The 22,569-nt window shown below is 46.2% G+C and overlaps 1 protein-coding gene across 1 annotated transcript in view; it reads left to right on the plus strand.

The window, feature by feature from the left end:
* The window catches only part of MYL6 (myosin light chain 6), a 21,666-nt gene extending 2,154 nt beyond the window's left edge, over window positions 1-19,512 (plus strand). Inside the window, exons 2-7 of the mRNA XM_084829767.1 lie at window positions 4,438-4,564; window positions 4,871-4,898; window positions 11,955-12,098; window positions 12,838-13,011; window positions 14,098-14,175; window positions 19,192-19,512. Of these exons, the coding sequence (XP_084685893.1) occupies window positions 4,438-4,564; window positions 4,871-4,898; window positions 11,955-12,098; window positions 12,838-13,011; window positions 14,098-14,175; window positions 19,192-19,220 (580 nt within the window). The 3' untranslated portion in view covers window positions 19,221-19,512. The remainder of the gene's footprint in view (window positions 1-4,437; window positions 4,565-4,870; window positions 4,899-11,954; window positions 12,099-12,837; window positions 13,012-14,097; window positions 14,176-19,191) is intronic.
* The last annotated feature ends 3,057 nt before the right edge of the window (window positions 19,513-22,569 follow it).

The following is a 22,569-nucleotide window of genomic DNA, read 5'->3' on the forward strand; positions in this document are numbered from 1 at the left end:
TCAAAGAAACAGGACTACAATTCATTCCCAGAAGCCTATATTATTATTAATAAATATATATATAGTGTTATATAATAATAAAACTTAATATAAACCTTCAACAGTCAGTAATATATTTTATACTAGATATATTATCTATTTTGAAATAAAAAATATAAAGAAAAGCAAGAATAAAAGGAAGATGAAAGAGAGTAAACGTATATATGTATAATTATTTATCTTCTGAGCTAGCCTGGATCATGTAGACTCAACACAAACAGTTAACGAAGCTTGTTTAAAGATTCCAGTTCATGGGGTTGTAACAGAATTCTTGCACATTTTTACATTCAGCCATGCCTCCGTCATTTCATGATTTTGAAACTTGTTCATCTGACCTTCAGACACAATACAAAGTGTAGCAGGATATTTTAAGTAATATTGTAAGTTCATTTGTTTTGCCATATTTTTTGCTTTGATAAACCTTCTTTTATTCGCCACCTGTTTGACATAGTCTGGAAATAACATAACTTTATCTTGTTTCCAGGAAAGGCTTCCACCCTCTCTTGCCAAATTCTTTGTGGAGACTTTTGCAAATTGAACTATGATCGTGTAATCAGTCCCTTTAGCATTTGGCACACGAAATGGCTGCTCAGTATCAAGTAAATAATTAGATGGGATAGGGAGTATCTCATGCAGAAGTTTAGCCACAAAGATAGGCAATTTTACATCATTAGACAGATTTTTAATCCCAATAATACATACATTGGATCTCCTCGTGAAAGCCTCTAGTTGAGAAATTCTGTCAGAGGCATTTTTAAAACAAATTTGTGTCGTAGTTTCATTTCCTGCCACTCTGTCTTCTAGCTCATTAATTTTCATCTCCATTTTTTGCCATGACGCATTAATTAAATCTACAGCTCCTTGCAAGGCGGTGAAGGAATTTTGGATTAAATCCAACCTTTTGGCTTGCTCTGTAAATTGCAAAGATAAAGTCTTTATCAGAGTAAATAATTCCCCTATATCTTCTGTTCTTGAAACTTTTGACACATGGGGTGTGGGGGGAGTTGATGCCACCTCCTTTCTTCTCCTTGGCGCAGACATGTTTCTCTCAAACAGATCTTACAGGTCCTCAGATGTTCTGAAATATTGTTAACATTTCTTAAATCATCCCTCAGAAGTTGCTGATATTTCTTAATGCATATATTATTATGGAACACGTCAGCCCTGTTTTCTCCTATGAAATAGGAGTCTCAGTACAGCTTTTTGTGTTGGTAAAGCTCTGGGGAGATAATCCTGGAATCCAACTCCCCCACTATCTCGTGGGGGATACTTTTCTCCAAGATGTTATCCAGAGCTGCCTTGCCCCCCCCCTTTAATTCCCGGGGGGAGATGAAAAGGTTTTTCAACCTTTTAAAAAGCTGCTTGAGAAAGCTCCTATGGAGAACCCGTGGGGAAGCTGCCAGAGCGACATCGATTCCAACCGGAAGTCATCTCTGTCAGATTTTTTTTTGAGGAAAGAGGCAGACCAAGGCAATGTTGCCAGCTTATCAATTTGGAATCTAATTTCAGAACCTCAAAATGCTTGTGTTTTGTTCAGAACTCTTATACTGGGTTTTCAGACTCCTCTTTCGCCTCTCTGCTTTCTCTCACAGCACTACTACAGGCCACTTCCTGGAACCAGCATGGCTGCCATAATTCTCACCTCAGGAAGCAGCAAATCCAGGCATACTAGGCTGTCTCTCGGAACTAACTATCTTTAAAGGAGTGCTGAGGTTCCCTGTTCTCAGCTTTCATTTCTCCCGCCACTCTCTGACTCTCTTGACAGAAAATAAAACTGTTTTCACTCCACCTTACTTCCCCAGTGACAAACTGAACTAGGTGAAATGGACCAATTAGTTTTGTAAATATTATCAGCATTTGAACCATAAAAGTCTTCTCTATAGGCAAGATGGTGCAGGCCTGACATTGACATTGGGGAGCTCCTTTTCCCTGTACTCAACAAGCCATGGTTAACAGCTGGGTTGTTTAGCCCCTCAATAACTCAATGGTCTGGGTTCTCACATCACACTCTACAACCTATGGAGTGGATTGTGGGTTGTGTGGTAAAAGCTTTCTCCTGCTCATGTTACAGGAACCAATGATCAGGGGAGGGGAGGGGGCATGGAGCCAGCAGCCCCCTTCCGTCCTGATAGTTCTGTGCAGCTCCGCCCAATGAGAGATGCCTGTATACAGGGCCAGCATAAATCCCGGAAAGGATCTGGAATCAAAAGGCCCGGTTTGTAGTGGTAGAAAATGCCAGGTATGAAGAGCGCCTGAGAAGCAAACTTTGAGACAAAGTTTGCAAACTTTGACGCAAACGTTTTGAGGCAGAGTGAGGTAGCTGGTGATTTGGGGAGTTGTGTAAGGGCATCAAATTATTAATTATTTAAATAATAACTATTGTATTTTTACAGCCAGGGGAGGGGTGAGGTACTTTGGGGATTTTCTGCCTCAGGGGCCAAAATAACTGGCCTGGCCTTGGGTACTATGCACCTCGACTGGGGGTGGGGTGGGGGAGCATTTGCTGCTGTGTCTCAGGTAGCAAAATATCTTGGGCTGGTCCACATCAAATGCTTGTCAGAGAAAGCAGCGAGGCTTGAGAAAAATAAACTGGTGTTTATTTATCTAACTAACAATCAAAATACTAAAATAAACCTATAAACAAACTTTCAGTTCAGAACTTAAACATGAATAAATACAATAAATAATACAAAATAATAAATACAAAATATATATTACCTCCAGCATCAGCAGTATGCCTCTGTATATGGGTTGGTCAGAACACAGGTAAAAAGGGTGCTACTGCACTCATGTCCTGCTTGTGGGCTTCCCATGGGCAGCTGGTAGGCCACTGTGCTACAGTAGCCAGGTGTCCTGCTTTACAGAGGACAGTCCGTATTTTGGAGGGCTGGCTGAGGACAGTCCTCTGTTAGAAGGTGTCCTCTATTTGATGGCATGTCCAGTCCAAGTCTGGTTTAAAGTCAAAGAACCATAAGGAGGGAGAGCAGGGCCTTGAAAGTGCCCATCAACACTTAGCATCTGGACAGCAGGTCAGCTGCTCAGTCTTCTCCACTACGGTGAGATGTCTTGTGTGTCTATTTAAATAATATTATTCCTAAATTTGTACCTATGCATATAATTTGCATGGGCAAATATTATGCAAATTGCTATCCTCTTTTTTGGCGATGTGCAAGTGGCCACTCTAGTAAACAGAATGCTGGACTGGATAGGCCTTCGGTTTGATTCAGCATGGCTGTCCTTGTGTTCTTATGATCTGGACTCATGTGACTTTGAGACCTCTTTCTTTCTTCTCTTGCTGGTCAATCTGCACATCTGTAAATAAACTGATTTTGATAAAGATACTGTAAGCTAGAGAGCTTCGGCTATTGGGAGGTATAGAAATGAAATAATTAAAGTCTTCAACGTTCTCTCCTCTAAAATGAATGGATTTTGCTATGACTGCACAATCTCTTCCCACCCAACAGAGAAACAATGAAGTCAGTGCCAGTTCAAAGTTTCGGTGGGCCCATGGGCAAAACACCTCCAGTGAGCTTCCTTTCTTCTCACTGCTATTGTCACTGCCCATTCATTTGCTCTTTCCCTCTGGGCCCAATCCTTACTACCACCCAGAGCAGGGGTGAGGAACCTTTCAGTCTGAGGGCCAAATTCAATTTCAGATATGTCCTTGGGGGCCGCAGTCCAGTGGTGAGCGGAGCCAAAGGCAAAGGGGATGGGGCTGAAGGGGTAAAAGACAAAAAATACCAGCCTATTGTAGCTTAAAAGTTCCTACTGCCAGTACCTAAGCCTCAAGAGAGGTATTTCAACCTTTTAGAAAGGGGAAAAAACTGCACAAAGGCCACAAAACCACCAAACAATCAGGAGTTAAGGAAAGCTGTGGTGGTGGCGGCCTGGGGATGGTAGTGTGGCCATCCGGAGAAAACTTGATTTGGCCCCCAGGGCTGAGGTTCCCCACACAGTGGAAATGGATAGGCAAGCGGAGGTGGCTGCTGCTCCTTCTCCTGGCTCTTTTCACTGCATGTTGGCTGGGGATGCTGGGAATTGTAGTCCAAGACATCTGGAGGGCACCATGTTGGGGAAGGCAGGAGGAATCATACTAAACTCAGAACTGCAGACCACCCAGGCCAGATATTTGTGCTTTTTAAAACTACATTGCCCAGCATGCAACGCAACAGCCCGGTTTGAGCGGCCTCAATGCCGACAGGGCTCCGCACGCGAGATTCTAATCCCAGCGCCCATCTATAGGCAAAAGACGGGCGTATGATTTCCTCACTTACTCGACGTAGGAGCGAAGGGTGGGGAAAATTCCGCCCGCCCTTTTCTCCTGTGTAATATAGGAACTATGTAGCATAACGTCAATGGCGAGCTCGTTTGCTCTCCTCCCCTCCATTTTTGCATCAGCCAATCGGCGGCCAGTGCCTGTGGTGATCTCAGAGGCAGCTTCGGAAAGAGCTTGCACACGTTCCGGGCGGAAGGAGCGAGTCACCCGAGCGCCGAGCCAGGAGGACCTACAGCGACTGCAATAATGGTGGGTGCCTTGCAGGCGGCTTGGGCTACAAACTTCAGAAGGGTGCAGAGGGGATCTGGGAGATGCGTTAGGATCCAGCAAGCAAAGGACCTGAGGTTAGGGCAGGGCCGCTGCTTATTAGCAGGATCCCGGGTCACCTTGAAGGATGAACAGGCGGGGAGCCGGTAGCCAGATAAGGATCTACATTAGGAGCTGGAAGCGGTTTCTTGCAACGAGAAACGCTCGTGTGTGTCGCTTGGATCGTTTTTGGTGCTGTTTCTTTTTCCACAAGTAACCAGCTTCTTTCTGGTTCTGTTTGTTTTACAGTGTGACTTCTCAGAAGATCAGATCGTTGGTAGGTGCCTGTCTCTTTTCCACGCCCTCTCCCGCTTTTGGGGACTAGGAATTTGGGTTGGATAAGGGGAGTGGGTTGGGGTACCCAGTACCACGACGACACATCATTCCTTTAGGATCTCCCACCCCCGTTATTCTAAGGTTTTATCATAGGAGTCCTAAATAGCTTAGTGGCCTCTTTGGGCTTACGATTCTTTTTCCTTCCTTTGATTCTTCTAGCCTTTCTTTCCTTCCTACTTACCCCACAACTTTTGATTACAGCTCCTCGATGGTGAGTTAAGTGTATGGGGGCAAAAAGCTACCCCCGCCTTACTAACACGTTTCCTAGCCCTGTCCTAATGCTCCCATCCTCTTATTCGTGCAGGTCTGTATTTAACTCTGCCTTGTTAGACTAGGCTTCTCTTTCTTGGCTTTTTGAGCTGGTTGTTGTGAGTTTTAGGCTTTCCTTCCCCCACCCCGACCTGTCCGTTCTCTGCGGTAATTCGTATGATTCCCCCCCCCCCCCCGCATGGCTCATGCATGATGTATTTCCTGGTTTAAGCCGTCTGAAAGGCTTAAACCCACCCAGATCCTGCCAGCGGCCTCCATTGTCAGTTTCACAGCCAAATGCTATGTGTGGTTCTCCGTTTTCAAAGCTGGATCAGGGAGTGCCGCCGTGTGCGCGGGCGTGTGAAACCGGAGAGGAATTAACCCGTGCAACTTTTTCAAGCACTAGGGCCAGTCCCAGTTTATGCGTTGTGCGAAAATAGGATGTGATTGAAGAAGACGGGTGGAAATGGCCGCTTACCTTTTCCCCTGTAGCCCAGTAGCTGGTGGTCAACGCCCAGAATCTAGTTGAATTAGGGAGACGCGTTTCCCCCCATACCCTGTGGAAGCGGCTGGGGATCTTTGTCTTCCAACTTTTTGAATCCCTCTCTCCTCTGTTCGGAGATTTCAAATGAACAAAGATGGGCGCCCGGGATTGTATTCTCTTGGTTTCCTTATATGGGCAAGAAACTAATTTCTGAGCAGGCAGGGTTGGAAGCTGCTGCACTGGTACATTCCAGCCAGCTTCCCGGACTTTGGAAAGCAAATGAGGATAGATTCCTCGGCAAGGGAGTCCAGCAATTCAAAGGCGTTAAGGGCAACAGAGGAAAACTATCGAGTTCTCTGGCTCGTTACAGTTCACATCCCCAATGAAGTAAACCTCCAATAGTGTTAACGATTGCGCATTGCTCGGAAAGGGTTTTGGGGAGGTCATCCTGAAGCTTTATTCCTCGAGATCATGCTAGATGCAGGCATGTTTTGTGCATAAATGTTTTGAGAGTACTACTCTCAAATGCATCTAGGATTTCTTAAACTTAGATAAACCTGACTTTTAAAAAGTGTTAACGTTTTTGTCGTCTTTGATTTACTGACGTTTAATTGCTCAAGTCATCACACTTGGGTGCAATCGTATATTACAAAACTATAATAAAGGTGGATTTGGGAGTATTCTGGAAGAAGAGAGAACCGTGCCTCTCAAGTGTAACTTTACAAGGTAACAAAAGTACCACTCTCTGTACTGAAGAAGTACTGGTCATCTTATTTTTCAGCTTATCTAGGAATATTCCATTACTGTAAGAGCCAAATTGGCTTCAGAGAGAAACAAATTTAAGCCTCCTCCGTATTATGAAAGACCCAGTCTTAAAAGATGGATCGTAACAACTCACTTCTGTTGAGCGCTCTCAGGCTGTGTTTGCACAAAACAGTAAGACAGAATTGCTGAGAATTCTGGCTTATGGTCATGAGCAAGTGTGCTGGTGCATGCTACTTGATCAGTTATGCTTGGTTCCTTGCCGGAGCGGCTACAGTAACCAGGAACTTACTAGCCGTGGAAAGCTTAGTGTAGCATCCAAACCTGTATCCTGACTTGCTGCTTCTCTAACAAGCCAGGATCTGGAAATCAACTACAAACCCTTGATTCAGATGTTACACTGAGGTCTCTGTGCTTTGTAAGTTCCTGGTTCCTGTAGCCACTCCTGCTTGCAAGAGGAGCCAAGCAGAAGCGATTGTTGTGCACGCTTGCTTGTTGCCGATAAACCAGAATTCTCAGCAATTCTAGCTTACCTTGCTGTGTGTGTTGCCTATGGCTATTATTGTTAAAAAAGAAAAAGCCATAAGTATCATCTCTTCCAGTATGGCATTGCTGCTAGATGTGGACATGAAGTAATTTTTCATCAAACTTGGAACAGGAAGGAGAGGGCCAGTGTGTTTTGTGTTGCCGCATGACAATTGATTAAAGAATGTAGAGACTTGTCTTGTTGTTGACCACACTGGCTAACTGTTTTTTGGGGGGGAGTTTACATTTTAAGGCGCAATCCTATGTACGTTTAGACAGAAATAAGTCCACAACTCCCAGCATCCCCCAGGCAGCCATACTGTCTGGGGGATGTTGGAAGTTGTAGGGTTAATTTTTGTCTAAACATGCATAGGATTGCGCCCTTGGATTGGTTGTACACGTTAAGCCTTGTAGCCTTGCAGAAAAAATGTTCCAAGATGGGGAGAGGCCATAGCTCAGCAATAGGTTTCTGTCAGTATAAGGGCCTGGATTCAGTCCCTGGCATCTCTAGTTAATGGGTATTGGGTGTCAGTGCAAGGAAACACCCTCCGCCTGGATGCCTGGGATGGGGTAATAGCCTGAGTTGGTATAAGGGTGCTTCATGTGTTCATAAAAAAATGGATGTCTTCTCATCCATACAGTGGGGTTGGGGGTGGGTGGGTAGCAATGCTGGAATTAAAAATAGAATCCAGAAAAAGGGAGTACACTTGAATTTGGCTTCTATCTTCTCTCCCTACCTTCAAACAGTTGAGTCAGTGTAGGAATGTATCTGATAAAATACCACAGACAATAAATGAAAGGAATGTTAGAACCTCAGAGGCCAGAGTTTTATGATGATTTTGTTCTAGAAGGGTGATGGGGTATTGTGGTCCTCGTAGACTCATTTCCCTGAATAAATAAGCATATCGTCTACCACTGTCTTACCATGTTTTTTTTTTCTTGATGTTGTCCCCCTCAATAACTCTAGTCCCGTTCAGACATTCTCCCTGCTCATGTGTTACCAATGTCATGAGGTGTGGGGGGAAAACAAGGACGTGACCATCTGCAGCAGCGGGCCAGCTCTACTCTGAGGAGGCTCCCCAGTTCTAAATCAGGCAGGGAGGTTTCACAAGCCCAGCTGGCTCCCCGCTGCAGACATTCTGCCCCAGTATGTGGCAGGCGGTGGGGCCAGGCTGTTGGGAATGCGATGGGGCGTGGTGTTGCCAAGTGTGTCCCATTTGTCCCTGATGTGTTGCCACCTAAGCAGTGTCTGAACGGGGCTTCTCTCCAGCTAAGATGTTGCTACAGTGAGGGTGTGTCTTCCTTGCTTCATTTCCCCTCTACTCTGGACACTGTACTGCTGACATATTTATGTCCCACATGTGGAGACCTTGGGTGACATAAATGAGGTTGTAAGTACAATTTTACGGAAGTGGAATAGGCCAGAAAGGGCTGTAGCTCAGTGCTAGAGTGCATGCTGTGCATGCAGGAGGTCCCAGGTTCAATCCCTAGCATCTCCAGGTAGGGCTGGAAAGAATCCTGCCTGAAACTGGAGAGCCAGTGCCGCCAGTCAGTGTTGACAGTACTAAGCTAGAGGGACCAAGACTCAGTATAAGCCCTGTGTTCCTAGAAAGGGCATGAGCTTGAAAGAAGTTGCAGTGTTTAGATTCTGCTCTCTAGTACCTTTGGTCAAACAGGGCAATGTTTTTTATGCCTGGTTCACATATTACTTCTTGAAATAATACTTGTCTGGTACAACTGAGATCCTACTGTTAGTTTAAATGGTATTAGTGTGATTGCTCTGTGTGTGTGTGTGTATGAATGACCTCAACGGAAACCTTTGCCAGCATTTAAAAGGCAGGGATGATGTCTTGGTGCTTTCTGCTAGGTTGGAGGCTTTGAGGCAACTAATGCGCAAGCATCTTTAGCTGAATGTCCAGAGAAATTAGCAGTTATTGGATGTGTGGCCAAGTAAAAGCATCATTGGCGCCTGTGAACGAGATAATCGCTGTGAGACTTTCAATCCACGACACTGGCATGGGCATGCACATGGCACTGCAGCATGTCAGCATCTTCATGGCTGATCCTGATTAATGTTTTCCTCATCAGCTCCCATTTTAACCCCCTGTCTGAATTTTAGCAAGCATTGTTGAGGCTGTGCCTGCCTCTATTCTGCTCAAACCCCACTGCCGCAGGCTCCCTCCCAGCATGTACCTTGAGGCAGGTGGCAGCAGCAGATGCCCTCGGCCCCTAATAGGGGGAAAAGATGCTTTGCTGAGATTGGGAATACCCACTGCTGTCTCTACCTGCCTCAAGCTGAGTTGTGGGGGGCATGGGGAGAAGGTGGTGAGTCTACAGGGGCTTTCAGCTGGAACACTTGAAGCCTCAAGGGTTTGGGGCAACCAGAAGGATGAATGCCTATACCCCCACTACAATGAATTCTACATTAAGTACAGCCCATCCTAGGGAGTGATGCACCCTGAGAGAAGCAGTAGTTGAGAGGTGCATGATAGTGTACAGAGTTGGACAGGGACCTGTCTTGAAACTGCTGCTAATGGCATCCAAATTATTTTGGGTCACCGGCGTTGAGGCACAAGACTTGCAACCATAAATGGCCATAAATGGCATTTTAAGCTAGAACATAAGCCACGGAACAAACCACGTGGCCTACAACATCCAAGGTGTGTCTTCATGTAACTGTTAAGAATATTCTGTATGACATCTTGGGAGCAGTGTCCAGCCGTTTACATAGGCCAGGCTGGCTCCCTTTTGAAAGTGGTGACTGAGAGTACATCTGACAAAGAGGGATACTACAAACTCATGCCCCTTCATGGATCACTGCCTTGTTGTGGCGAAGGAGTCCCCTGGACTGCAAGGAGGTCAAATCAGTCAATCCTAAAGGAAATCGACCCTGAGTGCTCATTGGAAGGACAGATACTGAAGCTGAAGCTCAGATATTTTGGCCACCTAATGCGAAGAGAAAACTCTCTGGAAAAGACCCTGATGCTGGGAAAGACTGAAGGCGAAAGGAGAAGGGGACGGCAGAGGATGAGATGGCTAGATAGCGTCACCGATGCAATGGACTTGAGCACGCTCCAGGAGAGAGCGCAGGACAGGAAGGCCATGGGGTCACGAAGGGTCGGACATGACTGAAGGACTGAACAACAACAACAACAACAAACTCATGGGTGAATGTTTCAGCCTTCTGGGCTATTCCATCAAGGACCTCAAAGTGGTTATCCTCAAATGAATTAATCCAGGTGGGCAGGAGGAGTGTGAGCAGGCTGAACAAGAACTCATAAATACTTTAATTGTGTGAAACGTGGTCTCAACAGCGATTAATGAGAGAGGAATTCACAGACAACCTGATGGAAGAAATTAAGATTATCATTGTAAGGTGAAGGTTCTACTGAGGCATTTTCTTCTAAAATGCAGGCATTTGCCCTTTATTTTTCCTGCAACATCTGGCAAAGTGTGCTGTAGTCTATGGAAGCTCATGATCTTAAATAATTTTAAGATGCTACCAAGACCAACATTCTCTCTTCTCTTCCCCACCCAACCCCAAATCTTAGGTCTACAGCCATTCCCCGACATCTCGGACATTTTGAGATGCCTTTGTCTTTCTACACAGATCCGGTTACTTTAAGGTTCCAGTTTCTTCAGCTTTGAGTAATAGGAGAAACTAGATCCTGCCTAGTGAAAATAAGAGACTGTGTCACAGGCAGCTAAATCATTATTCAGTCGTAGGCAGGTTGAATACCAGATTCTTAGAAGGGATTGTGGAGAAAGTGGGTCCTGGGTACAAGTGCCCCGCCCCCTGCACCTCATTCCCACTGATAGAAATCGGCAAGGTGTTAATTTCTGTTCTTCCTCCTTCACAGCCACGAAAATAACTAGCCCTTGGGTGAATAATAGTGAGGAATAAGCTTCCCTTTAAGGATTGTCTTGCATGGGGTAGAGACTGTAAGAACGCCTCAGAGTTGCTCATCTGCTTTCTCTTGATTCTTCCCTCTGTCAAAAATAGCTGGTATGGTGTAGTGGTTAGAGTGTTGGACTGGGACTAGGATTCCCATCTCATTTGGCCATGAAGCTCACTGGGTGACAGCTGGTCAGTCATTCTTGGCCTCAGCCTTCACAGGGTTGTGAGGGTACAGTTGTAGGGAAGCCGTGTGCCTTGTCCTGAGCAACACGAAGGAAGAGTGGGATGTAAAATGTAGTAGTAGTAGTAGTGACAACTACTGGTATCTCCCCTTCTAGGGGCCTCTAGCAAGTCCATTGGTTCTTCTGTTGCTTGCTAGGCCCTCTGTCACTGCTCCTCCTCTCTCAAGCAGGGGTGGTCTAGTGGATCTTGGCCAGTTTCCATTGGACTATCCTGCACATGCTGGGTGCTGGGGTTCTCGCAAAGAATGCTGAGCAAGGTAGATCTTGACATGATCCAGCAAGGCACTTGTAATCCGAGTTTGCATTCTTGCTTAAGAATGCAGCACAGTGCAGTTATCCCTCTACACGTTTCTCTCCTCCCCACCCCCGATTTAATCCTCACAGCAAACCTGTGAGGTAGGTTAGTCCGAAGGAGGCTGACTAGCCCAGGGTCACTTCATGGCTGAGAGGGGATTTGAACCTAGATCTCTGAGCTTAGTCTGGCGCTCCTGACATCTTCAGCCTGCTGGCTCTCATGTGAATAGATCCTGAGTACGCACTCTTGCTTTGTAAACTTACAGCAGAATCTTACGGCAGCTTTACCTGGAACCAAGTTCCCCTGTGTTCAGTGGGGGCTCCCTCTAGGGAAGCGTGCATAGGATTGCAGCCTTAAAACATGCCGGTGAGTCGCAGAGGTTCTAGTCCCGGCTGAGCATCCTTCCTGATCTTAACGTGCAATCTGTTGGTGGCTGAAATACATATATGGAATTGTGTGTGTGTGTGTGTGTGAGTGTCCCCACCTGTCCCCTTTGCTTGGGCTTTGGGTCTTATCTCTTTGCCTGCTGTGACTCTCCGCAGAGTTCAAGGAGGCTTTCCAGCTCTTCGACAGAACTGGAGACGGCAAGATTCTGTACAGCCAGTGCGGAGATGTGATGAGAGCCCTGGGCCAGAATCCCACCAATGCTGAAGTCATGAAAGTTCTGGGGAACCCCAAGAGTGATGGTGAGTGCCCCTTGTCCTGTTGCGGGGGTGTGGAGGGTGGTGGGGGTGGGATAAAGGTGCTGCTGTTTTCTTGAATGCTAAGGCTCCTGATCGGCATGCAGCAAAAGAGAGGGCAGAGTTTGTAGGAGGGCTGTGTGGATTTTATAGATGAGCCATGCACATTTGGTATATTTTGGGTGCCAAACACAACAACTTGATGAAGCCAAGATGAAGCTGGTCATCCTTCTGGCAGGGATGCTTTGAGTTGGTTTCCTGCATTGAGCGGGGGGTTGGACTCGATGGTCTTATAGACCCCTTCCAACCCTACAATTCTATGGTTCTTTGAAGCCCAGCTTTCATTAAAAAAAAACTCCAAAACTTTGCAGGCATTAGGCTTGAAAACATATGGGCAAAAATCTGCATGGTTGGGGCCTTGGTGTCCCTGACTCCTTACTCTTTGCCTACTGCTTCCAAAATGAGCAAACCCATTGCAGGCCATAACATGCAGCTTTCCTTTTGTGCAGAATTGGGATTACCTTGGGGCAGGATCTTGATAAAGTATAGATCCCACTAAGCTATGAGTTTAATTTGCAGGCCTGCCCAGAAATGGGAATTGTAAGAGAGAGAGAGATTGAGAGAGAGAGAGAGAGAGAGAGAGAGAGAGAGAAGCTTCTTGTCCTGACCTCTGGGACCAACTTAGTGGCAACATCTGTCTTTAACACTTCATTTCCCCACCTCCCCTCTTGTACTTCCCCCCCAGAAATGAATATGAAGACTCTGAGCTTTGAGCAGTTCTTGCCCATGATGCAAACCATTGCCAAGAACAAGGATCAGGGCTGTTTCGAGGATTATGTGGAGGGGCTGAGGGTCTTTGACAAGGAGGGGAACGGCACAGTCATGGGAGCGGAGATACGTCATGTTCTTGTCACCCTAGGTACGGCTGGTTTATAGTTCATGTTCAGGTGGCTTCCTGACTATCAATTTGGCAACTGAAATTCATACTTGGTTTTCTTGGTCCCCATATGATTTTTTCAAAGAATATGCTGCTTCAAAATGAGGAGACGGGACTGATCTTACAGTGACAGAACCCCAAAAATCTTACTTCTCCAATTGCTCAATGATATTTTCCTTACAGAATTTAGGATAAAAGAATAGAGTTCTTACAGCACACTCCTAGGCATGTCTGCTCAGAAGTAAGTCCCATTGTATTGAATGGGACTTTCTGCCAGGTAGGTGTATACAAGATTGCAGGCTTAAATCTCTCTTCCCTTTTTTTTGGGGGGGGGGGGTGTGACTGGGCAGGGTACAATGAATGGTCTACGAGAATTTGATGCTGTAGCATTGCTGAAACTAAGCATGTGTGGGCCTAGTCATCTCTTAAACTAGAGACTGCTGGGAGCCCCATGTAACGGCAGGATATACGGGATTTTTTTAAAATCCATCTTCCTTCCATTTTAAGCATGGCACCCTTTTGTTTTGGAATGAAAGCTGTTGGCTTTCTAGCACCCAGTCATCACGTGGGCCCCTCGCGCCCACTGTGGCTTGTCTAGGCCTGGGAAACATGATGCATAAGTCCCCGCGTACTCTTGCTGGGGCCATGCGTGCTGCAGTTGAGAACAGAAGGCCTGGTGATCCTAAGTGAGCTTGTCATCTTAATGTTGACCCTGTTACTGGGATGGGTGTACAAAGATCTGCCTCTCCCATAGGCTAAGCAGGGATAGGCAACCTGGCACTGCATGCAGCTCTCCGGCAGCCCGTGAGCTCCGGGAAGCCCAGCTGGGCTGCAGGGAAAAGATTGCTGTTCCAACACTGTTAGCCTATCTTAATTCCCCCGCTCCCCTCACTTGCCCAAGTAACCTTGTAGTGACCATTTCAGCTTATTTATGTTTGGGGTGGGGGGTGGGGTGTTGCATGGATCCATGTCGTCAATACTTTGCTTCTGTTGTGTGTTTGCAGTATGGCCCAGGTCTCTGTTGTGGTGCCAGCAAGCCTTCTTTAAACCTGCCTCCATTTCCTGCAGGGGAGAAAATGACAGAGGAAGAAGTAGAGATGCTTGTGGCTGGCCATGAAGACAGCAACGGCTGCATTAACTATGAAGGTGAGGAAGAGGGCCGTTCGCTGGGCATGGAGCATTGCTCTGTTGCATTGAGGGGAGCTGACATCTTTGCGTGGAGATAGATGGGGAAAGCTCTGGTATTGGAACGGTTAGGGATGGTGCCTTTAGTAGGTATGCATATTTCCTCAAGACCACCTCACTACGGAATTTGCGGCTGTAAGCAGCTTCATCTAAAGTCCTGCAGTGTACTTGTCTGACCATCCTCTTTAACAATATGTGGGCTTGCAGTTGAGCAGGCCAGTGGGCTGGAGTCACCGAGGCAAGGAGCCGACATTTGTGCAGATGCTCTTTCTGTCCTTGAATTGTCCTGTAGTGATCCGTCCTTGTTGCTCATTTTTTATACAGACGCATGCATTCACATGTGCCATGCCTGCATCCCATTGCTTTGTGTCACGGAAGTCTACAGATCACTTGCTAAAGAGTGTGATGGGGGGGGGGGGGCTAATTTTCTGTTTGTGTTGGGCCAGCCGTTCTGTAGACGACTTGAGCCTCTTGTAGCAAACGTTCCCTGTCAGCAAGTGCTGTAGCACTAGTGTGTGTCAAGCAAGTTGTGAAGCTAAGTGCTGTGAAGACCACAAGATGTCCTAGTGCTGCAGTAACATGTACATGAGCCTCAAGTGGGCTGTTGTGTGTTTATGTTCCATGTGTCTGGTTTTGTTTGTTCATTTGCTTGATCAATTTTGATGTTTCTTCCTTTCTACAGCATTTGTGAGACACATCTTATCAGGGTGAATTCGAATGGGGTACGCCTCCTCCAAACCTACCTTTTTTTTTTTTAACAGCCTCCTTTTTTTGTTGACCTAAAAAAAGGACGATTTTTGTTTGCATTCTGTTTTTTTCTCCATCCCTCTTATTCAGCATCTTCCTTCATTTCTCCCCATCTTTCAGCATGTCTCTGCATGTAGCTGACTCTATACGTAATCCAAGCAAGGGTGGCTGGGGATGAGGCAGCTCTGACTGGTTAAAGCAAGACTGTGCCTGTGTAACCTCACAACAGTGCTCAGGGTAGGGACGTGGGTGGCAGCATGAGAGGAAATGCTGCTGAAGCCTTGGAGTGGTGAGGGCTAAGAACCCAGATCTCTGTGTGTTTCAGTTGTCTAGAGTGGGGGCAGGGCTTGGGGTGCTGCTGTAGATGAGTGGGGACACTCTACCACCACCTTCCTCACTTAGTAAATGGGAGGGCCCCACCACACATGCTTTTCTTTTGGCTCTTCTCCATACTCGGCCCACAGTTGCATGTGAAAATGAGTATGTGACCCCAGTTTATTGCTGTCCAGGAAAAAGCACAACTAGCTAAGCCGTTAGGAAGTCTGTGTGTCTGCACTTCTAGCAGCACTTTTAAACCAAATTTTGAGGAGTTATAATCTCTGTGTCAGCTCGTTATAGAGTTCCCAAGATGGAGTAGGGAGCAGGTATGATAGAGTTGGAGGGGGCCTTGTCTACGGTCTAATTCACCCCTGGCTTGATGCAGGAAACCCAGAGCGAAGCATCTCCTCTCCACCAGAGGTTGGACAGATGGCCGTCCAGCCTCTGCTGAAAGAACTACATCAAGAGAGAGTTGGCCCCACTCACAAGCTCTCTCTCTGTAATTAGTTCCATTGTTGACGTGCTCTTTCCATTCAGACATTTCTCCTGATGTTCAACTGAAATCTGCCCTCCTATCATTTAAGCCCATTAGGTATAGTCCTGCCCTCTAAGGCACCCGGAAATAAGTACTTCCTCTCTGCTAGGTGACAGCACTTCAGGTATTTGAAGAATGCTGTCATGTGTTGTGTCTACCCTGGCCCACACTCTTCTCTTCTCCTGGCTAAATACAACCGGCCCCTACCATTTGCCCTGCCCATTTGCCTGGGTTTCTCCCTCCTCTGACATTGCGCCATATTCCCCTTGCTGCTGGAGGGAGAGGAGCAGGCAGCATCTGCCTTTGCTCCCTACTTCTTGTCTGGCTGCTTCGCCTCCCAGCCTTCTTCTGAGGAAGTGACAACAGCAGAGGACCAGCAGCATGGCCAAGGGGGCTGTCAGTGGTCCCCCTTGCTGCGTCACATGGGCCTTGGGAAATGCCGGCATTTTAAAACAAGGTAAATTGTTCAATACCACCATAGCCCCAAGACCGTATTCCTGACACTGGGCAATACCCAGCTTTTTCCGGTGGCAGCCGTCTCTGTGACTATGTTGGCATTCTAGATCCAGTTGCTGTATCAGCCAGGCTTCTGGTATGTTTCTCTCTGTGTTTGTGATCTCAGGGAAAGTTCCCTGTAGAGGGAGACAGACAGCCTGTATGGTAGGGCCACTGGTACGGTGTGAACCATGCTTAAGGCCTTTAGGGTGCAATCCCATGCATGTTTAGACAGAAAGTTCTATGACTCCCAGCATGGCTGGCTGGGGAATGTTGGGAGTTTTAGGACTTTTTTCTGTTCAGACATACATAGGATTGCGTCTGTCGTGATCACATTTGTGTTGACCTGGAATGATACTTTGCCTGCAGTCCCTGTGTGTACACGCTGCTGTAGCCTCAGCTGAAGAAGAGTTTGGAATTTAAGCTGTGACATTCGTCCTCCTTTTGCCCATCATGGTTTCCAAGCGAGAGTTGGTTGTCTTCATGGTAGAAGTGCTCTTTTCCCCTCACTCCCCAGCACCCCAAGATGATATAATCTGGTCTCGGTTTACAGGAGAAGTTACTGAGAGGGGTCATGGTAGGAGGCTCCAGCCTGAGACAGTGAAGCTATGTAAGGCTCTGAATAAAGTCTTGGGTTGGATCCAGGTTTGAGCCGGGTCAGCTGTGCTAGTGGAAGTGGAATTCCCAGGGCAGCCCCTCCAGCCCCCTGAAAACAGCACAAAGTCAGGTGACCCTGATTTATGGAGTGAGCTGTGGCGTGAGGAGGATTTCAAAAAATCAGGTGGAGGGACCTTCTGCAAGCTGAGCCCTTCTTCTCGAGGAAGATCCCTTTCTCGTGTGGAAGGCAGGTCTTGCATCCAATCTGTGAGTTCTAAATCTATATTCTCCCCCCCCCAATACAGCAGCCTTCCCCAACATGGTGCCCTCCAGATGTTTTGGACTTCACCTCCCATCAGCCTCAGCCAGGTCAATGGTCAGGAATGCTGGGAGTTGTAGTCCAAAACTTCTGGAGGGCACCAGGTTGGGGAAGGCTGGTGTGCAGCACAAACACACGACAAAAATCCTTGTATTAAAACTAACATACATTGCAACTAAGTTGTAACAGAAAAGGAAAATCAATTCCAGTTGCTCTCAACCAGCATAAAATGCCTGTCTGAAAGTCAAATTTTTTCCCCATAACACCCTCTCCCAAATCCCACCCACCCTCTCAATAACTGACCTATCCTAACCAGCTGTAATGTGGGATACAGACAGGAGAGGTGAAAAAAGGGCTGTGACATTTTTAACTAACAAAATGCCAACAGATGTCCAGATGCATCCATGTAATCAGATTGTTCCAGAGTCCAGCTGCCACCACGGAGAAGGTGCACCTCCAGGCCTCACTACTTAAAGAGGCAAGCCATTGCTTCATGTCCCCTGTAGATCTAAGGGACCCAAAATACATACTTGCATACACACGCATGCATGTGTATGTATGTATGTCAGGAGGTGTATTTCAGAGTTCTGCACAGGGAAATTAATTACGCAACCTGAATTCTATCTCCTTCAACTTACCTAGTGACGTAGTTCTTTCCCCAATGCATGCATTCAAAGTACTTCGCAATAGGATTGAGATCCCAGAGGTCAAAAAAGGGGGAGTGAAGGCAGAAGCTGGCATGGAGATCAAATATAGGTGAGCAGTAGGAGAGGGAGGCCAGAGGCCCCTTCCAATATACCACTTCTTTCTCACAACAAGACGGTCTAGTACTTCGCTTTCTAAAACTCAAGACTTTCCACATGCTAAGTCTGCAACCTTGAAAAAGCACACTTTCTCCCTGCCAGTGTTAATGTGAAGGTAGAATTGGTTCTGTGGCATGCCACAGATAGTTGCATTGAAATATTATGGGACTGTGATCCAGTAGGTCTTAGCAAATCCTCCTTCAGCTGCTCAGGAGTATAGGGAGCACGGCAGCTGGCCAGTTCTCATAGCCCTCATCCTGTCATCCACTGGACATTTCTACCTGAACTGAAGGTTAATTGGACAGTCTTTCTTTAGGGGCCTGTGCTGTGGCTGCTGCCTGCCTGCCTTTCCCCCTCCCCTTCTCTTTACCTAGGTAGGCTCAGCTGAAGAGCTGAGTCCCTTCTCTGCTGTAGCTGAGTGTCTCTCCAACTACTTTTCTCCTCTGCAAAAAGCAGAGCATCTTCGTAGGATCAGCTCCAGAACTCTAATGCCTGGCAAATAGTTCTAGAAACAGCCATAATCCCCTCTGCCAATGTTGCCTTCTCATTTCCTTGTTGCTTTAGTTTTGACTTGTGTATGTTGGAAGGGTATTGTTTTTTAAAATGGATGTGGGTGGGACATTTGTGTGGGGTGGGGTTGTAGGTAGAACCCCTGTATACTGGCGCAGGAGAGGGGGAATATGGTATGTGATCTGGGGCACTGGCTCTGACAGGGTATGGCTTTTAACCCTACCTCTGTGGGGTTGTGGGGAGGGAATGAGGTTGTCTTCTGTTGGCCTTTCTTTTTGTGACCAAAGGCAATCCTCTGCTTTCAAAGAATCTGTATAGCTGGAACTCTAGTGTTCTGTCAGCTGATAGTCATTGGGACACTGCTATGTCGCCTACAGCCCAGCCAGTAGGTGCAAGCTGGGGCTTTGGTTCTGTTCCTCCGTAATGCTCGTCTACAATGTGGTATATTGCTATAGAAGCTTATTACACAGGGGGCTGCCTCTGAGCAATAGTGGAGAGAGCTCACCCACTATCAAATCTTAACACTTACGTCTCTTGTTAACCCTGAATCCCCATGTTCTGGCAGGTCCCATTTCCCCCAGTAGAAGTAGCCTAGCCCTGGTGTCCTGTTCTCAACTGTGGCTTTTTTCACACAACCTATCTTCTCTCCACAGAGTTGGTGCGGATGGTTCTGAGCGGCTGAAGGTCATTTCTAGCTTCTCCCGTGAAAACATCCTCCAATTTATCCTTAAAATGTTTGTGCCTTTTTTATCTGTGTATGAAACTACTTTTGATTCCCTCTTCTCCAACCTCTTGGTTTAGTCCTTGGAGGGTGAGGAAGAGAAAAGTTATCTGAGGGTGCACCTGAATTCGAGTAGAAGTTGAGGGAAGCAAACATGTGCCTGGCTGGCATGTCTCGCATCACTTTATTTTCAGAAGTGTTCATTCAGCTCTTTCTCCCGCTCAATTGCTCTAATAAACTGTTCCAAAACTGTCTTGCTAGTGTGGCTTGTTTTATTTCTTTTCTTTAAAAAACAAGCTGCTGGAGTTCAGATGGCTATAAGGAGGATTATTCTTGTGACCACAGTAGCAGTTTATAAGTGATGTATTTTGAATCACATTGCTGGAAAAAGTAATAAAGGATGTGGAAGGCAGTAAATGGTTTCTTGCTGGATTCTTGTACAATTCTGAATACTATTCATCTGGCTGGTTGTGCCTATACAACAAGCGCAGGATGTACATACTTTATTAACTGATACCACCCATCTCCTATTTGAACATCAAGGGTGATGTTTGCTCCATATAATCAAACTCCTTTTCTGTAGTGTAGTCTTCACATTTTCAGATCTGGGAGCTGGCTCATTACTACAATGCATATAATTTTTTTTACCTTATATATCCCTCAGTCTTGCACTGTTTCTCCATAGAAACCAAAATCCTGGAAGAGTATAGCCCAGGCACTCTTTGAGAATGGCTGCAATCTTAAGCTAAAAACAGTGTGGGACCAAAAAGTTGGTTACAAAGACAGTTGGGTTGAAGCCAGTAGGCCTGGGGTCTCAAATGTGGTGCCTGTGGACATTAATGTGCCCACAGACAGCTCTTAGTGCCTACCAGGTTCCTCTTATTTTTTTAAATATTAATTTAAAAAAATGTTTGCCTTCTCGGAAAGGGGTGTTTGATAACCACGCATGCCTACCATGGCAGAGCTTTTGTGAATGGGCAACCTCACCCTGTGGCAGCCATTTTGAGAGTGCCTATTGCACTCTGTTACAAATGCGCCCACCAATACAAAAAGGTTCTGGCCCTTGCAATAGGCCAAGGCCAAGCTTAGTTGTAACAATCAGTCTTCAGTCATTCAAAGCTAACAGTTGCAGGTGGCATGGTGCTAAAAGGAGCATCACAAAAAGGAGCAACAGTTTTTAAATCATAGGGCCAAAACCAGCATTACTGGAGCAGACCTTCACTTGTGCAACAGGAATTTCCCTTCCCATCCTTCCTCCCACATCACCCCCAAAATCTGCTCTAGAGGGTCCCTGAGCCCTCTGGAGGAGATATGGAGAGGGTGGGCTGCAGGGGGTAAAGGGTGACGTGATCTACTCGTAAAGTCCATTCTGATGACAGAACACCACAACTGAATGCAAGCCGTAGTAAAGAAAACAAAACACATCCACATAGAAACCTAAACGTTGGAGAAAAGCATTCTAGCTTAGCGTTGTGCTCCTAAGCTAGTTTTGAATGTGTGGGTGTTCTTTTTTGTAGATGGGAGCATTTAGCCATGTGCTCTCCTACACTTGTCGTCTGAATTGGTACAACTGAGTGCCCATCACTGAAAACTAAATGTTATTTCAGGCGTTCATCACATTTATTTCACCATATTAAAGAAAATGCTGTTGTAGCAACAGTACTATTTAAATAAGCATCTTCCCCTGAAAAGCTGCTCCCCCTCCCTTTTGAAGTTGCTTTTTCAGAACCTATGAAAATACCCATTTGTTTGATGTTCTTGAGCAAGTACTAAGATGCTAATTTTTACATTAACGTTCTCTGGAGCACAATGAGAGCTCTTTCCATGCCAAAGAAGAACCCCAAAGCCTGCCTTGCTTTTCAAGAGAACAGTGTTTTCCCTCTGTCTTGCAACAGATTCTTTTTTAATAGGTTGGCAAGAATAGAAGAGAGGTCTGCTTTATTTTGATAGCTCTTTTCCAGATGAGGCCTAACTCAAGAAGTGGCTGCATTGCCTTGCCCAATAGGAAATGTAGAGGAAAGCACACTTCCTGCTTACATAGATAGTTATAATCAGCCCAATATGGGGAGGTGTCTGTGTCAGTACCAAATAAAGACAGCTACACAAGGGCATGTGTGCCACACAGCAGCGCCTGCTAAAAGCGTAGCTACGTTTAGCAGCTTGGAGAGGGCAGCACTGCAGATGCCACTGCCCAATCACTACAACTGTGTCCTCGTGCACTACTTTTCAGACTCTGTTCTGGGGTTCCTCCCAGTAATGGCAGAGAGGCTTCCCTCAACTAGCAGCTTGTCTATGACAGATTTGACGCGTATGTTGCAGCAGTGAGACCCGGCCTGCGCTCTGTGTGAACCCGATAAAACTGGAAGGGAGCAATAACCATACTTTTCATTTAATTTTTATTTTAAATTTTTAGGCTGTGTTTAAGGGTACAGCCCCTTCGAGGCAAGCAAGAAAGCTACAACGAGGACCAGTTCTGTTTTAAAAAATGGCTCCCTATACTTGATCCCTAGAAATGTTTCCACAGAAAACAGTTGTGTGCAGAGTACATCACAGCCCCAGCTTCAACAGTGATTCCTGTGACTAGCAACTGAGAAATGGACAGTCCATTCCAGCCACTGCAAAATAACTGTAAGTGCAGTTTCAAGCTCAACAGAATTTTCCTGAGTGTAAATTTGTCACACCATGAAGTGAAAGACTATCTGACTATCTCCCATCTTCAAAAAAAATAAAAGCTTTAGATTTTATCATATTTAAACTTTTATTCTAAAGGATTGTTTAGATTTTATCATATGTAAATAGAATATAATCAAGTAGTTAAACATTTAGTAGTTAAACATGTAATTGTTTATATCCCTAGAAGGATACACAGATTCCAGCTATGCCTCATGAAGTTGGTACAGCTTTTGTCCATATTAAAATTCAAAGTGGGAGTACCACAACATTTTAAGCATTTCCAGTGTGGTATCTGTGTTTACATTTCTGCAAAAACTAAGAGAGCAATCCTATGGCCACTAGACACGGTTTAGCGGGCCCTAGGATATGGTCTATTCTGGGAACTGACCTTGGAGCCTGTGCTCCGAGGTCGGTTCCCGGAGAACTGACCTCCCCCCTTGTTGCGCTGCCTCGTAGGCAGTGCGGAGAAGCCCAATCCTCCGCGCTCAGAAAACGAGCGTGGAGCGACTGAAAAGGGGCGGGGGGGGCGTTCCGGGGCGGAGAGAGTGGAGCTGCACATACGACACATCCTATGTGTCGTACGCGCAGTTTCCTCTCCTGGCCGCCCCCCCCCCCCCGCCACTAGACAGCTGAAAAC

The sequence above is a fragment of the Heloderma suspectum genome, chromosome 2 (assembly GCF_057233095.1).
Source record: "Heloderma suspectum isolate Gila_16-S chromosome 2, 16-S_ref, whole genome shotgun sequence".
NCBI classification, from domain to species: Eukaryota; Metazoa; Chordata; class Lepidosauria; order Squamata; family Helodermatidae; genus Heloderma; species Heloderma suspectum.